The 16,094-nt window shown below is 57.5% G+C and overlaps 7 protein-coding genes across 7 annotated transcripts; 2 read left to right on the forward strand and 5 right to left on the reverse strand.

The window, feature by feature from the left end:
- Window positions 1-468: 468 nt before the first annotated feature.
- B0I36DRAFT_365479 (Pre-mRNA-splicing factor SPF27) lies at window positions 469-1,248 on the forward strand (the record flags this gene model as incomplete). Its single annotated transcript, XM_046159142.1, has 2 exons — window positions 469-505; window positions 608-1,248. The coding sequence occupies 2 exons, from the start codon at window positions 469-471 to the stop codon at window positions 1,246-1,248; spliced, it is 678 nt and encodes a 225-aa protein (XP_046009033.1).
- Window positions 1,249-1,634: 386 nt separating this feature from the next.
- Window positions 1,635-2,915, reverse strand: B0I36DRAFT_375853 (cyclic nucleotide-binding-like protein; the record flags this gene model as incomplete). Its single annotated transcript, XM_046160403.1, has 2 exons — window positions 1,635-2,339; window positions 2,424-2,915. 2 exons carry the CDS (start codon window positions 2,913-2,915, stop codon window positions 1,635-1,637), a joined length of 1,197 nt encoding a protein of 398 aa, XP_046009034.1.
- Window positions 2,916-5,044: 2,129 nt separating this feature from the next.
- B0I36DRAFT_386211 (uncharacterized protein) lies at window positions 5,045-7,509 on the reverse strand. The gene is made up of 2 exons (XM_046161099.1): window positions 6,604-7,509; window positions 5,045-6,515 (listed from the first exon to the last, which is right to left on the reverse strand). The coding sequence occupies exons 1-2, from the start codon at window positions 7,301-7,303 to the stop codon at window positions 5,131-5,133; spliced, it is 2,085 nt and encodes a 694-aa protein (XP_046009035.1). The 5' UTR covers window positions 7,304-7,509; the 3' UTR covers window positions 5,045-5,130.
- A 599-nt stretch (window positions 7,510-8,108) lies between these two features.
- B0I36DRAFT_365482 (glyoxalase/bleomycin resistance protein/dioxygenase) lies at window positions 8,109-8,682 on the reverse strand (the record flags this gene model as incomplete). Its single annotated transcript, XM_046159143.1, has 2 exons — window positions 8,109-8,278; window positions 8,409-8,682. The coding sequence occupies 2 exons, from the start codon at window positions 8,680-8,682 to the stop codon at window positions 8,109-8,111; spliced, it is 444 nt and encodes a 147-aa protein (XP_046009036.1).
- Window positions 8,683-9,245: 563 nt separating this feature from the next.
- On the reverse strand, window positions 9,246-10,726 carry B0I36DRAFT_365483 (phosphoethanolamine cytidylyltransferase-like protein; the record flags this gene model as incomplete). Its single annotated transcript, XM_046159144.1, has 3 exons — window positions 9,246-9,605; window positions 9,668-10,439; window positions 10,512-10,726. 3 exons carry the CDS (start codon window positions 10,724-10,726, stop codon window positions 9,246-9,248), a joined length of 1,347 nt encoding a protein of 448 aa, XP_046009037.1.
- Window positions 10,727-11,516: 790 nt separating this feature from the next.
- On the forward strand, window positions 11,517-12,521 carry B0I36DRAFT_249597 (uncharacterized protein; the record flags this gene model as incomplete). The annotated part of the gene is made up of 1 exon (XM_046150487.1): window positions 11,517-12,521. The coding sequence occupies one exon, from the start codon at window positions 11,517-11,519 to the stop codon at window positions 12,519-12,521; it is 1,005 nt and encodes a 334-aa protein (XP_046009038.1).
- Window positions 12,522-12,751: 230 nt separating this feature from the next.
- On the reverse strand, window positions 12,752-14,937 carry B0I36DRAFT_365485 (GTPase-activating protein gyp1; the record flags this gene model as incomplete). The annotated part of the gene is made up of 6 exons (XM_046159145.1): window positions 12,752-13,009; window positions 13,074-14,412; window positions 14,495-14,617; window positions 14,699-14,708; window positions 14,811-14,826; window positions 14,893-14,937. The coding sequence occupies 6 exons, from the start codon at window positions 14,935-14,937 to the stop codon at window positions 12,752-12,754; spliced, it is 1,791 nt and encodes a 596-aa protein (XP_046009039.1).
- Window positions 14,938-16,094: the final 1,157 nt, after the last annotated feature.

Here is a 16,094-nt window from a genome sequence, read left to right on the forward strand (position 1 = left end):
GCCGTTGTCACATCGTCATAAGCGGCGCTACAGCATCCCGTAGCCTACCTACCCTGGACTGCACCAGCCCAGGCCCCCGAGACGGCCCCAAGCTTTGGAGCTTCAGGCAAGGGTGCATGCCGCCTATCGATAAGCCTGCTCTGCGATGCGACCGGGGCGCTGTGCGTCGAGCAAGTCGCGATGCGCCAGGATCGCATGCGAATTGAAGTCGTCGCTCAAAGACAACACCAACCCGACAATCTACGAACAATCATTGCCGTCCAACAACTGTTCTGTATACGCCCAGTGGCGGGTTTTCGTCTGTTTCGACACACACACGTACGATCTCCCCCCAACAATTGCCAGCCCGGACAAATATCGATCCCCAGGACGACCTGCCGCAACTCGTGCCTCCTCCCATCACGGTCATCACGAACCCGACAAACCCGTCGCGCCAGCGTACGAGGCCAGAAACACACACAAGCAACAATGTCATTCCGCACAACAGTCCACGAGTCTTTGCCATGTACGTTTCCAACCCCTCCCTTCCCCCGCCCACCTTCAAGATTTCCACCACGAACTCCATTCACCCAAGGTGTACTTCTCTAACAAACCCTCCCCCAAACAGACATCGACCCCGAACCAAGCCCAGAAGACCGCGCGGCCGCCCAAGCCCTCATAGACGCCGAGCTCGCCTCTTCTAGCACAGAATCCTCCTCCTCCAACACCACCAACACCACATCATCATCATTACTACCGCCCTTGCGCGAGCCTTCCTTCACGCCCACAATGCTCGCCGAGCTCGACCGGATCGCCACAAAACAGCCCCTCAAAGCAATCGACCTGTCACGGTACGAGGTCGACGACGACGACGACGAAGACGAAGTAGACGAGGCGGCCAACAACAGCAAAATTAAAGACACCCTCCAAGCCCGGCTAGGCAGGGCCTACACGGCAAACACCTACCTCACCTCGCGCACCACGCACCTGCACCTGCTCGACAGCTACGGCAAGAACGCCTGGCTCGTGGGCAACTGGCACCTCGAGGCCGAGCTCCAGGCCCTGGAGCGCGACCTGGCCGACACGAAGCGCGAGATGGACCTCGTCAACCTCGACCGCAGGAGGCAGCAGGACCAGGTCGGCGAGGAGCTCCGCAGCCTCAACGAGACGTGGCGCCGGGGCGTCGGCAAGGTGCTCGAGACGGAGCTCGCGGCGGATCAGCTGAGGAGGCAGGTCTTGGATGCGCGGCGGCGGCAGCAGCAGGATTGAAAGTCGATGGCCAGTTGCAGTTATGTGTGTGCGTTTTGCATGGGACAAATGGGCCCCCCAGGCCCCAGGCATCTGGTGAATAAAGACTATGTCCGCAAAGCACGAGACTTTAAGTCGGTGATTAGCATGATACCATTCTCATTCTGCATCGAGAGTTCACATTCCAGCTCTCCAAACAAAGCCTATAAGATCATGCAGTGATGTCCACGTTCAATTCATGAGCCGTACTAGTATCAATAATAAAAGACCAAACAGAAACGAGGGTACTTTCTACTAATGCCTTTGAACGCCGTCTTGTTTCCGTCGTGACTTGCGCGCGGCCACTTCTCCCACGCTTCGTCCCCCCCGGTTGAGGATTTTGAAAGTAACAACACACACCGCCACACTTAATTGCCTGGGTGCAGGGGATCGACATCCTCAACACCAGACTTGACGCCCTCGTACTTGGTTCTCCTCAGGATTCCCTTGATCGGTCCGAGCAATCTGGCAAAAGCTTCCTTGCCCAATGTCGCAACCTTGACATCGGTAGCACAGACGACGCTGGCTGCTCGTGGTGCATCATTGAGCAGGGCGAGCTCGCCAAAGTAGTCGCCCTTCTGGTAGTGCTTGACAGAGTTATCACTGCCCTCCTTGAATGCGTCAGCCTCGCCTTCCTCCAGCAGGTAGAATGAATCGGCCGCATCGCCCTCCTTGATGATGGCAGATCCGGCAGGGAACTTCAGCGTCTCGAGCGCATCGGCGATCTTGGATCGTTCGTATGGCGTAAGGGTCGAGAGAATCGGCACGCCCTCCAAGAAATCCTCATACAGCCGCCGCCGGGCAAAAGTCGACTCCAGGAGGATGCGGCGGAAGGTCACTCGCTCAACAGCCCAAAGCGTGCATTGTGCTTCAGCGGATATGACAGTAGCGGCACGCGGGGCATTGTACATGAGTGCGAGCTCGCCAAAAGAGCCACCAGCCTCGATTGTGCCCACTTTGTTGCCCATGCCGTCGGGACCTGGTTCGACTGTGCCGGCTGGGTTGACGTATACATCGAAGGAGCCCTTCTCTACGACGTAGAAATAGTCACCAGCATCGCCCTGAGTGATGACCTATTTACAATCGTCAGCATGCATTCTGGTGTCAGGCGTGTGATACCCTTAACGCTGTGCCTCGTTCTGCACTTGTTGACTTACCTTGATATCCTTGGCCGGAATTGGCTTTTCCTGGAGAGCTCCGAGGATCTGGTTGCTCTGCTCATCATCCAAGTGGCTAAAAAGGAAGTTTCCCTGAATCGCCTTCTTCAGACGCTCCAGCTGCTCGGGGCTCTTTGGGTATGAAGGCGGGGTCCAATTGTCATTAGCATCGGCCGTAGGCTTCAATGATTCTGCAGAGACTGATGTGCGGCGTCCAAAGTTGTACTGCGCTGGGTATGAGTCTGGGTTCGGGGGTATCCGAGAGGATGATGGCGGTCCATCGTGGGAGCCCTCGTTGCCGCCAAAGGGGCCGCCGAATGGCGAGCTCGCGTTGAAGTGGCCACTAATAGGCGAGGCAATTGTGTCCTGCTCCTCCTCTTCAGCCAAGTTGCCCAAGCCTCCACCCGAGGGTCTTCCCATGTCTGATCGGCCGGGGTCACCTCCGAATGGGTTTGCATTGCCGAATGGGCTCGTGAATGTCGGTCCAGCCATGGCTTCGACCCGTGTCGGAAGTGTACGTGGTCAGGTATGTGCGTGGGTATTTTCAATGGCTTATCCTCAGACGTCTACCCGTTTTGATCTTGTTAGAAGCCTTCGAAGAAACAAAATGGGGTGAAAGTGGAAACACAAGAGACTTCAGAGCAAGAAATCGTGAATACGGCAGACTGCTACGAGATCATGGGCAATACCGGCCACTAGGCTGTATCCACGATGCAAGGAAAGTGGAGGATTTGCTCTCGATTTGGATAGACCCCGTCGGCAGCTTGACGAGGAGCAGAGCGGGCAAGGCAGGCTGGATCTCCGCCAAAAGATTGCCTCGTCCTCGTCATCCACGCCTTCAATGGTCAAGCTGGCACACCTCTTTGTGACTAGCTCCTCGACAGTGGCGTGGGTAGATATAACTTTTTGACCGTGATGGCTGATTATCTGCTAAATGCAAGAATCTTTGCAGAATATGAGAGGTAGCTTGGGTTTGCAGACAAGGCCATTGACCAAGTGAAGACTCTGGGCTGAGCTGGCAAGGTCGGTAACTTCTGGCTCGATGACGAAAGGCCGGTCGCGGAGCTCGTCTGGCCTAGGCAGTCAAGAACGTGCAGGGATGCTGGATAGGGGGTTCGAAGTGAACAGACAAGAATGCTTGGGCGACAGACCTCGAAAAGAGAGCCCGATCCCGAACTGATGGGACGGAGAAGGGACGAAATGATGCTTCGTGACTTACTCTGCACTGGTCAAGGCGGGGGCAAGAGCTCAAGGGCAGAGCTTTCTGGCCGGGTCGGGGCTCGGTTGACTGTAGAGCTCTCGTGAGGCGGCTTGGCGGTAATCGAGAGAGATGCAAGCACGTGAAGGCTCTGGCGGCGTGTTGGAAGGAGTCGGGATGAGTGTTGGGATGTGTGTGTGGGGGAGAAAGGACAAGAAGGAGGAAGCGGAGCGTGGAGCAGGAGTGCCCTGGAGGGAGAGCTCTCCGCTGCGAGGTTGCGAGCTAGAGTTGGAGCTGAGGCTCCAGAGACTCACGGCAGTGCCCTCCGACAGGCGGGGCGTGCACACACCAGAAGCTTTGGGCGGGTGCTCACACGGTGAAGAGGAGCTGATGGCAGACTAGTGGGAGGTCGTGCCGGGGCCGGAGGTTGAGGGTGCTCTCGTGCCTGTCGTGCGTGGTGCGTGGTTGGGCTGCAAAGTCGTGCTCAAAGTCAAGCGCCGGCAGGCCAGCACTGGAGAAAATGACGGACAGGATGAGACGAGGATTGTGAACTGCCGGACTGCAGACCAGCAGGAGACCAGACGAGACCAGACCAGACAAGAAGGGGCCAGCCGGGATTGGGATTGACAGAGGAGGGAGGGAGCGGGGGGCGCGCAAGCATTGAGTGCAACGCCTTATGATATCAGCGCCCAGGCCGTCCAGACCAGACATGCCATACTTTACCTACTCCTGACGAGAGCTCGTCCCCCATTGCATTGCCTAGACCCCACATTGTTTGCACCTCCTCCCGCCTGCACGCACTACCCAAACTCAAAGTCCCAGCACAGTCTGCGTCAGGCAGCCTTGGGTCCAGAGGCAGGCAGGGCATGTGCTCGCCACGGTGCCGCCACCCCAATCGACATGCTACGTAAATGGGGAGGGGGGCGGCGGCGGCGAAGGAGCTTGCTCCCGCCTGCCACTGCGGCCGTGCCCCTCTCGAAGGCTTCTAGAAGGCGAGCACAGACCATCCCGAGAACCTGTCACCCAAGTGCTGGGTCCAGCAAGTCTCATGGACAGGCAGCACCGCAACCCCAGAAACATGCGCAAGGAAAACACGAGTTGACATGCCAGTGACGACTTCAGGATCTGTTCGTACGAACTCAAAGAAACCTTCGTGATCCTGCAGCGCGTTCGTGGCAGATCGACATGACTCTCTCCTGCAGAGAAGTGATCGACGCAACCCCTTGCTTCTTCCAGAACAACCCCCCTAAATGGCCCGAGCTTCTCCTCCCTCCAGGGCTGCCTTGACCCGGGCGTCGATAAGATGTGGTCCATGCTCCTCGGCACCTGGCCCAAGCTCCTTTCTGTCCAGCGGCTGCATGACAAGAGTGCACGGTAAGCCACCAGCAAGAGTCCGATACATGCGTGCTTCCGACAAGCCGATGAAAAAAATCAAAGAATTATGTATTGGTGCCAATTGATCTTGGCAATGACTTCGCCACGCTAATAAATGCATTCCGGTCGACCGGCTTAAACGACAACGGATATCTCCCTCCCCCTCACAACATCTAATGACTTCCTCAACCACTGCGAGCTCGTTCTTCCGCCATACTCTTCTTCCTCTTTTACCCTCTCTAGCTGTATCCGTCTCTTGTCCTCCTCTGCCTTGATCTTCTTCTCCTTCCGCCGAATGGCCTCTCGCGTGAGCTCCTGGCGCCACATCCGCTCCACGGCATCCTTCTTGCGCGTCCGCCGGTCCCCGATCGAGATGAGGATCGCGGCCGAAATGTTGCATGCCATCGCGCAGCACAGCAGGCTGACAGTCAGGCTCATGGGACGCGACCGGTAGCGGATCGTCCACGTGCAGAGCGCCAGGGCGAGCTGGAAGACCGAGTTGCCGTCGAGAAGGATTACGATTGCGATGAGCAGGCGCACAGGGAAGGCGTGGTGCGTCTCAGAATCGCGAGGCTTGTAGAATGTGTGCGACTTGGCGAAGCAGGCCTGGTGGTGCTCGAGCGAGTTGCGTTGCTGCAGGTTCAGCGCCGAGGCCAGGTCGTCAGCGTTGACGCCTTTCCGGTCCCGGCCGGACTCGAGATCCGCAGTCACACGGCCACCACCATTGCCATCGGCGTTCTCCACCACAATGCGCACGGTTGATTCTGTCGCTGCGTGTGTATTGCTGGCGGTGTCGGTGGCGCCTGCGGCCTGTAACCTTTTGCGAGCAATATGTTCCAGCCGCACGATGTAGATCATGTGATACGTGTCCACAGCTCGCCATGGTATCAACCCGATCCCGACCAGCGAGAACAGCGTCACCAGGGCAAGATTGATGGTGCCAATCACAATAGACTGCTCGTCCCCAACAGAGATCCAGCCGATAAGGAACACAACCCAGGCCGTGCCGAGTAATATGATGATCGAGGCATAGAGCGTGACAAAGAAGCCCATCGGCCTGCTCACATACTGGCCAAAGGCGCGCAGCCTGCGGCCGACCTTCGATCTCCTGGAGTGCAGCATGTGTCTGACATGGTCGTTGAGGTCAGCCAGATCCTCATCCGTCCAAGTGGCCAACGACGTGTCGCTGGGACGGACGGCGAAGTGGTTCGCCGTGAGGACACTGGGTAGGCGCTCAATGGGAAGTGGCAGGGGAGGCAGCTCCTTTGCCGTGCCAAGTGTCTTCTTGTGTCTCGCGACATCAGCACCACCTTCTTCCTTGAAACCCCGCGCGGGCTTGTCCACCGGGCTGTGGTCCGATTCTTCTTCATCCTCGTCGTCGTCACGGGCTGGCGACTCTGGGCTCCTGGGATAGGGTGTGAGGTTGAAGGCTGGACGCCTGTTCACGAACCGGCCTAGTGACGGCACAAAGAGCGAGTTCTGGACGTTTGTGATGGAGGACATGGTCGAAACCTCGGGGTCTGCATGGCAATCATCCGTCAGCATCTTGGCTCGTTGTCCGACGCTGAACGCCGGGGCGACGTGGTCGAGGGGGACGACCATGCTTACCTAGAACGTCGAGCATATCGACAATGTCCGCATCGTAGTCATTCTCGCCATTTAGTGGCAGGGAAGCCCGCTGGCCCCACCGTTTGTTGTTGTCCATGGTGCTGTGATCGCCTTTGTTCTCCAGGGGCTGCTGCGTGGTGTCGCCTGCTTTGTCCGCGTCGTCGCTTGGTCCTGGCCAGAGACGGTGGCGGCCGAACATGGCCATGCGCTCCTTGCGCTTATGTTTGTCGTCCTGCCTAGTACTCGTGCTGGGCTGTGCTGTCCTCAAGCCAGCCGGTATATTACTCATGCTGGACAGGCCTGGCGCGCTGTTGCGGTCGCCCGGGATCTGAGGCAGAAAAGTGACATGGCGCAGATCGGGGCTCAGGTGGGAGCCGGCCGGGGAGAGGGGCTGCAGACGAGATGGGCCATCCTCGCCGAAGCGCCCGGGGGTGAGAGGTTGCAGACTGAAAGCATCGTCGTTGCCGTACCCGTCGGGGTTTGGTGTGTCTGAGGCTTGCGAGGTGGACGTAAGGCGGCGCAGGCGTATCGAGGAACCGCGCGTCCTCGCAGTCGTGGGTCGGATTGGGAAGGGCAGCGGGGTGGAGAGCGGCCTGTCAGCAGCACCGGCAGTGGTGCGGGTGGCGTCTGCTGAAGGAGCCGGCCCTGCGGCCAAAGGAGCAGCTGGTCGCCCGGGCGTGACGGGGGCACCCGCATCCATCACGGAGAGCGCCTGTCGCTCTGTCGTTGCTGGCGGACAGCCAGACGCAGAGCAGAGAGTTGGGAAGGTTGGCAATGGGAAATCAGAGGGTGCAGATCCAGGGCTTGGGAGGGCGAGCAGACGATGTAGGGGACCCCGTCTAATGTTTCTTTGTTGGCCCTGGTCGCTATCGTCGGCAGTGCCCAGGTGCCGCTCCGTGCCCTGCCCTGGCGCCGGCGTGCACCACCTTTGAACCTGCTTTGCTCTGGTGAGCGCGCTCTTCGGCGCTGGCCGAGAGGTTTGGCCGCGCACTTCCAAGAAGCTTGGCAGCAGGCAAGGGGGCGGGGGGGACTCGCAATCCCATGACGTGTGGGCGCCTACCCACACACCCTCTGGGCTCCAGCCACCTATCGAAGAGTTACGCACTCGCTACGATGGCGCTTTCGTATCTCCTCGTCTGCCTCGGCGCTCAGGCTGCATCTGTCCGAGCCTATCATGTATCCATGAGACGATCTCCTCGACATGTGTCGAGGTTGTCGACAGATCACTTTGCATGCTGTTACTACTCAATTCACACATGAACAAGAACAAGCCTGGCGAGCAACAGGGTTCACCCTTGCGACATCAATCCTAGTGCCACCATTGCCGCTTTGCCCACGCTGTGTTGCACAATGCTTGTACACACAAAACGGTTGTCCTCAATGTCTCATGTTTGGCAGCATCGCCCCAACAGATAATAGAGATCTGCCACGACAAACGGCCCGATCCCTCTATTTTGCAGATGAGCCCGCCTCCTTGTAACAAAGACACTCGCAAGAATCATGCATCATCTGTCGTCGCTCTCCTCGTCCTTGTCCTCCGCCGGCCCAATCAGGTCCCACATGTTGCCGTAGATGTCCTTGAACACGGCCACCGTGCCGTACGGCTGCTTCACCGGCGGGCGCACCCACTCGCATCCGGCCTCGCTGTATTTCTTATAGTCCCTGTCAAAGTCGTCTTTTGTGTGCCAGCCCCCGTCAGTAAACCATCTGCCAAAGGTCGCTCCCCCCAGTCGTAGCGCAAACAACGACAACATGTACACCATGTAGGCACGGCAAGAAAAACAGAGGGCCAGAAGGCTACGTACCCGTGCCCAGAAACAAAAACACCCTCCCACCGCTCTGGTTCCCCACAGCAGCGACCTGCTGCTCAGTCGCCGCCTTGACGAGAACCAGGTTGGTCGAGCCTGGGGGCGCGCCCGCGGGGAGGACGGCGACCCAGCGGCGCGCCGGGGTCTTGCCGTCCTCGCTCGCGGGGAAGGTGGTGTCCTCGAGCAGCGTGAAGCCCATCTTGCCGACGTAGAAGGCAATTGCCTCGTCGTAGTCCCGCACCAGCAGCGCGACGCGGATGATCCTGGACATTGTTACCCCCTCCTTCTTCTCCTTTGTTTCGGCTGTTGAGGGGCTGTTCGAAGTTGATCCGCGGGAGGAGGATGGCTCTGCACGCGGGCTTGGTGTGTAAGTGCGTCCCTGGGATAGCGCGGAGATTACTTCAGTACTTATATGTAAATGAGTTCAAGGATACAGTTGTGTCGAGAGGTCGAGAAGAGCAGGTGTGCGCCCGCTGTCAGAAAGTGCATCCCCGATGTTCTCCGCAGGAACAGAGTGCGGAGAAAGTGAGGGTCCCTTTCACGACGACCCAAATGTGTGGGGAAAGTTCTCTCCAATTGACTCACGATCTCGAACGATGTGTAAGCATTGCCGACTTGGCCGTGATTACTTTCGCCCGGACACTTGCTCTCAAGCTTTGTCAAATCGAAAAGTCCATGTTTTTCAATCATTACCTGTTGAAGGCGGATATCTATGCTATTCATCGCCTTGGCCATTCCTAGGGCCACCCAAAGTAACACTCCAGCGCCATGCAATTCTTGTTTAAAGATGTACATAAACAACTTCCTTCCACGAGACACTAAGCGACCACCAACTTATTGCTGGCCGGCGGCTATCTTGGCCTCCTTGACTCGCTGCTCCTCTTCGAGAATCTCCCGCTCCCGCGCTGCCGCCTCGACCTCAGCCTTGACGCCCTTTTTGCGCTGCCGCTCCTCGTACATGGCTCGGCTCTTCATGATACGCTCCACAATGTTACCGGCATTGACGTCCTGGAACGAGTGCTTGCCGACCTGCCGAAAGATGCCCATCTCCTTGACTGCCGTGTACGGGTCGTATGCCAGCGGAATGAAGGCGGTGGGGCCGTGGTAGACGGCATCGGGAGTGCCCCATGGCATGGAGGAGAGGTAGGGTTTCGTGGGTGCAAAGGGAGCTCCAAAGACGACAGCATTGACGTACTAGCCGTGGAAAACCTCGTTAGTGACGCGTTCAGCCTTTGAATGTGAGTGGACCAACTTACCCGACATTGCAACACGCAGAGACCACGCTCGTAGATGTTCATGATGGGATAGTTGACGCCCTTCCAGTGGTTGATCACATGATCATCGTGGACACCCGCAACGACAAACGCCGGTGGGTAGTCTTCGCCCTTGCCGAGTCGCTCGTTCACAGCCTGCTCGTCATACCAGCCCTCAGACCGTGCGAGCTCCTCCTCTGCTTTTGACACCTGCCTCAGGAACTCGATGTGTCCGCTGGAGAAGAGATCGAAGCCGCCGTCGACGTAGACGACTCTTTGGCCCGGCTTGGGACCGACGCCCTTGATCAACTGGTCGAACTTGCCAGCCTCCTCCTCGCTGTCCTCGATGCGGGCAACATGCGAGCCGGCCCAGAACCACACGTCGGCACCAGGCTGTACCCCTGAGGCATCCGTAGCGTACTGTGCGATGCGGGCCTTCATGGCCTCGCCCTCGCTCTTCCTGTCCTCGGGCGTACCGCTTCCTTCCTCGCCCGCGAGCACACGCTGCAGGGACTTTATAAAGTGTGTGCGGGTGCAGAGGAGCATACGGCCGACGAGGTCGGTCGTGGAGATGCTGGGCGTGCGCTTGACGACCTTGAAGCGCCCAGCGTCCTTGACGAAGCGGTAGCAGTCCTCGCCGCTGCTGTCCGAGGTGATGTCGTCGCCGTGGACGACGTACTTGCACCCAAAATGCGTGATGAAGGATAGCTGTGTGACATACGGGGCATGAGGGACCGACTTGGTCACCCAGCGACAGGCATCTACAGCAGAGATGCTAGAGTATGGGCGTGCATTAGCAAGATGTCTGTTTCGGTTATGCGCGTCGGCAAAGATCTGGGATATTTACCGCTCGGCTAGGTTCATGACAGTCGGACCCTTGTTCTCGAGAATAGACTCGTCCGAGTGGATGCCGACATACAGCTCGGTACCCAGTTGGCGAGCCTGAAGCATGGCACCCGCATGGCCATGGTGGAAGAAGTCCCAGCAGCCATCAACCCAGATGCGGTCGTCGAGTAGCTCGGGAGCTGGAGGACAAGACAGAACCTCCTCTTCCGAACTCATGATGCTGGCTATGGATTTCCTAATGGCTTGATATTCCGCTGTTGATTGGCTGGATGCTGTTAGGTTGTTGGCGTTGTGTCGAAGCTTGTCGGCTCCGTCGAAAGGGGTGAGTGAGTGAAGTGAGTGGGGCAGTTGTGTGTAAAGGCGGAGCCTTTAGATCGGTGTAAGTCGTCCTCTGGCCGGGGGGTCCCTCGCCTCATCTAGCCAATGGAGCACAACGCTGGTTCAACGGCGAAGATGTTGAGAAGTCTCAAGCTAGCTGCGGTATATTTCCGTGCTCCCTCGGGCGCACTCAGACTCGCGAGACAGCAGGACGCTGCTACTACTGTTATGTGCGCCGGCATGTGCCAAGAGCCACGGAGAGACAGGACAGTGGAGGTGGCCCCCCTCACCCGAAGCTGGAGCTGCCATTACCCCACCATCACAATCGTCATCTACTCTAGTGCTGTAGGGCGCATGCAGTGACCTTTCCGCTTGCCGAAATCGCATGACCCCAGGCTTCAGCTGCTGGTAGTCTACGGGGCAGAGTGGCTCCATCGTGTCGGCAAACTGCAGCTTAACGTGGCTGTCAACTTTGCTTACGGCACTCGGCCCATCAACGACAACTCAAAAAGGCACGCGACGTCCTCGCACGCCGACGGTTTCCACAGGCAGGAGCCTCGTTCGGGGAATCAGGACTTATCTGGATATATTTCAGATATAAAAGGCAGCAACCACCCGTTTGGATACATTACTTGCACCTGGTACCTCATAATAAACAATCCAACAGCACTTCACCTCACAAACCGCCATGGTCCTGCAGACCGGATCCTACGGGGGTCTCACCCCGGAGCAGCTCGCGCAGTTCAACCGCGATGGCTATCTCATTATCCCGGATGCCTTGCCGCCAACAACAGTCAAGGCCATGCTCGACGAGACGCACACCATGCTCGAGGACTTTTCTCTCGCCGACCACCCGATGACCAAGTTCAGCACGGGCGAGACCTCGGACCACGTCGGCGACGACTACTTTCTCTCCTCGGGCGACAAGGTCCGCTTCTTCTTCGAGGAGGACGCCTTCTCCCGCGAGACCGGGGAGCTCGTCAAGCCCAAATCCCAGGCCATCAACAAGATCGGGCACTACCTACACGCCCTGTCGCCTCCCTTTGCCGCACTCCTCGACCCCCAGCTCAACCCGGACCTGCTGGGCGCGGGCACGTCCGGAGGTTCCGTCGAGGCCGGCCGCAAGGAGAGCCACCCGGCGGCGGTCGCGCGGGCCATCGGCTTCAAGGACCCGCGCTGCCTGCAGAGCATGATCATCTGCAAGCAGCCCGAGATTGGCGGCGCCGTCCCCCCGCACCAGGACAGCACCTTCCTGTACACGGACAGGCCCAGCGCCGTGGGCTTCTGGTACGCCCTCGAGGACGCGACCGCGGAGAACGGCTGCCTGAGCTTCCTCCCCGGCTCGCACCGCTGGGCGCCCATCAAGCAGCGGTTTGTGCGCTCGGCAAAGGGCACTGGCACAGAGTTTGTGGACAACCAGGGCCCCAAGTTTCCCAATGACGAAGAGTACGGCGAGAAGCTGGCCCCCGAGGGCGTGACGGCCGAGAATGGCGAGTACGTCATGGGCGAGGTCAAGGCTGGGTCGCTGGTCCTGATCCACGGCAACCTGCTGCACAAGAGCGAGAAGAACCTCAGCAAGAAGGGCAGGATCATCTACACGTTTCATGTCATCGAGGGTCAGGGCACGACGTATGACGAGAAGAACTGGCTGCAGCCACCCGCCGAAGGGCTCACGAGGGTATACAGGGATTAGATATTGTGCTCTTCGCTGTAAATAACAACTTTGTAAAATATGTGTCCAACGGCGTCTAGAATCGATGCATGCATACGTGAGACAACACTGCATGCTTGTAAATGCCGTATGCTATTTGTGGTATCCTTTGTGTACCTGTCTCCATTGTGCTCCTCGGACACGCCTAGCATCTGGATGGGCTGGTACCATTATCTGCGCTTCACTCCATGGGTCGGTGCTTCTATCGTATCTCATAATGTCATATTTGCTGCGGGTGCCCGGGTTGGCCCACCTCGCAAGTGTGCGGCCGAGTTTTTGAACAGGCTCTGCCATATGAAAGCTTCACTGAGCAGCAGTTCAATGTCCTTCTCAGTCCAGCCCTTAGTCAGGAATGATTGTAGAAACATCATGATCTCCTGGAAGTCCATCTTTAGGAGCTTTGCGGACCACTTCACCAGGAACGCAGCACACACGTAAAGATGAAACTCGGAAAAGCCTTGCTCCTCAGCCTGCCAGCCAACAGGTCAGTAAATGAGGCCCTAGAGAGGATTGGGAGAAGGCTTTGTAGCTTACCAGATATGTGTCCCACATCCTGATTGTGTTTTGCACACTGATCTCCCTCATAAGAAGGCAGTTCATCCATCGGAAGCTGAACTGAATGAATTCCACGTGCTCGTTCTCAAGGTGCTTGGCGAGATCTGCATCGATTCGAGCGGTCAAGTCTCGGAGCGCAGCTACCTGTCGCTGGATGCCTGGCTGAGCCACGATATAGTGATCCTGGATGCCGTCCAGCAGTTTCGTGAGACACCAGAATGAGTCGGCTTCGACAGCATCCAGCACTGCCTTCGGTAGCTGACCAGGGTCCATGCCACTTTCGATATTGTTGTCCGTTATGTAGGAGCCTAGGAAGACTTGCCAGAATGGCGTGACCAGGTCGTTGATACCCTGCACATAGCCACTTGCCGGGTGCCGGATGGCCCACACATATAAAATGCGTTCTAGCGACCGCTGTGTCGCCTCATACTGGTAAAGCTCGATATGTGGATTCGTTCTCGGGACGTCGATACTGATCTGATGCCATATCGCCTCATCGAGTCCTCGTGCCTTGCCACTAGATGTTGGGTTGCCGCCACTCCTCTCGAACGCTTGCCGAACGCCATCCAGGTACTCTTTGCGTTTCCGTTCTAATGTAGCAACTCGCCTTTCACTGCTTGTGGGGAGATAACTAAGGAGAAGCTGCCAGGTCATTGCGCGTACTTCTTCAGGAACACCAGACCATGCCAAGGATCTGAGCTCAGGCAGTGGTATTGTCGTAGCTTGCAGTATCTTCTTGAATTTGTTGATCCTTGTTACACGAGAATTGATTGCATCGATCTCTTTTGGTGTGGCGCCGGCGGGTATTGACGGGTGGTTGATCAGGTGCAGAGCATTTGCTGGGTCTCTAAGTATGTCTTTGTATTGCGGCCTGAGAATCTTTCCTTCGCTCTTTTTCGGCATGGGGTATGATGGCGTAGGCCGCTCGATCGCAATGTCTGCACTATTCGAGTAGCGCCGCGCAGACAAGCCACTTGTCGGACTCAATCGCTCTTGATCCAAGCCTTGATTTGACGAGGATCCTTGCGCTTGCGCTTGTGCTTGTCGCCGCGATCGGAGTTTCTTGTTGGACAGCGTCGGCAGCCCAAAGTCGTCTCCGTCATCGTCTTCGTATGCATAAACATCATCTCCTTCGGGGTCATCGTCGACCTTCCAGTCTTGGTTGGTGTTGGACAAGAAGTTGAAATACGACTTGAGTGGAGGGGAGGACAGGCCGGGCTTTGGCGGTGGTGGTGTTGAGCTGGTGTCGATATTCCTGAGCTTCTGGGACGATGTCGATGGCGGCGTTCTCGGCCGTGACGACGAGCCTGAAAGGGTCCTGGCAGCAGTATAGTGTCAGTTTTGAGTTGGCAATGTGGACAAGAGTTTGGGAAAGCGCTTGGGCCCCGCGAAGCACATACAGTGAATCGACCTTCAGCATGTCGGCATGGGAATAAGCGGCGCCAATGACCAGGCTGGAATCGCCTCGGCTGCTCTTCCTACCGCCATTATCCCTCTGGACCCGCCAGAAAGGAGAGGCAGATCTGCAAGCAGGTCAGTTCAGGATTCGGATTGTGAATATGTAGGCTCTTCAGCAATGGATGCATGAGGTGGAGGCAACATACTCGGACCTATCTGTGTGCACGAGCATTGTCAGCATTTGCTATACCAAGAATCTTTGAGGCGCTCGCGCCAGTAGCGTGTCCTTGCTCGACTCGATACGAGGCGTTAGCTTACCGACTTGAACCATTTCCTACGTCATCAGCCGCGGCGGTCAGTATGGTGACAGAGAACACTGTAGCGGGCGGGGTGAGCTCACCTGCTGAGGCGGCGGCTTCTTGCCACTCCCTGAGGAAGACCACATTGTGGCCGGATGTGCAAGCGGTGGAGGAGAGGAGTGGCCTATCTCACATGGCCAGGACGAGACATCCCAGCACACAGCTGTCAAGGACGAGGCTGGACGAGCAGGAAGCGTGTGGTGGTTCTGTGGGTGGGCATCCGCGAGCTGGCATTCCCGTTGGGGAGCTAGCCATGCACATGGCCCTGTGACAGCCCCACCATGCAAGGAGCACCCGCTCTGTACGTGACGAGGAGGCGCGGCCTGGCGCCTGATGTTTGTCGAGGGCTGGTGTTGCTTGAAGCAGCGGCACGATTAGACTCGCACTCTGAGCATTCCCAGAAACAATGACATTCTCTCTGGCGGTTGTGTTCGGGTCTCTGAGCGTAGGGACCACGCTGACTCTGATTTTCCAGTGACAACCTCTGCTCAGACTTGATCCATAGCACTATGGCACGGGCTGTTGTTTCGTTTAACCAGACACATATTTGAATGCACTCATGAGTATGCACTGCACAGGTCAGTCTGCCGTCACGCAAGAAACAGCACTTTGGTTCTTGGGCGCTGCCTGGTTCGCTGCTCTCAAACTTTGCTACATGCAGCAATACAGTACAGTATCAGCAAGGCAACAGCGGCCGCTGTGAGCGCTGGCCAGTCACAGTCCCAGGTAGCCTCCCACACTAGCTCGGGCCTCCCCCAGCTGCCGTCTGTGCCTGCCTTCCCAAGGGTTGTGCATCAACTCCTGGCAGACCCACACGCAAGATTCATAGGGCGCCTCTCCTACGCTACCCAGCTGGGCTGTCGCAGACGCGATCCATGTCCCGTCTCAGGCAATCATCAGCCATTCTTTCGCTTGCAACCTTTCCAACCCTTTCCCGCCCGACCCAGTATCCACGCGCCTCCTTCTTCTGATCAAGGAAGCAGCCTCCATCATCGAACAACGACTAGCCGCAAGCGACTGAATCACAACCATCGACCAGTGGCTGCTGCCCTGCCAAGCGCCTCAACATGGCCGATCCAGAGAACTTTGACGACGACCTTTTCGCTGATCTGTACGTGTTTCCTTGTGCATTGACTACCGAGCTGGGCGAGCTGGTCAACCAGTATTCGACGAGCAAGCTCGTCTCGTACCATGCTGACTGGGTCGTGATGGTTTAGCTACGATGACAACGAGAATGCAAGCG

This window comes from Microdochium trichocladiopsis, assembly GCF_020744255.1.
Source record: "Microdochium trichocladiopsis strain MPI-CAGE-CH-0230 chromosome Unknown B0I36scaffold_8, whole genome shotgun sequence".
Classification (NCBI taxonomy): Eukaryota; Fungi; Ascomycota; class Sordariomycetes; order Xylariales; family Microdochiaceae; genus Microdochium; species Microdochium trichocladiopsis.

Coding starts and splice junctions, on each gene's coding strand:
- B0I36DRAFT_386211 (XM_046161099.1), bottom strand. CDS start 7,303: ATGGATGCGGGTGCCCCCGTCACGCCCGGGCGACCAGCTGCTCCTTTG. Junction 6,516..6,603: donor CGATATGCTCGACGTTCTAG/GTAAGCATGGTC, acceptor ATTGCCATGCAG/ACCCCGAGGTTTCGACCATG.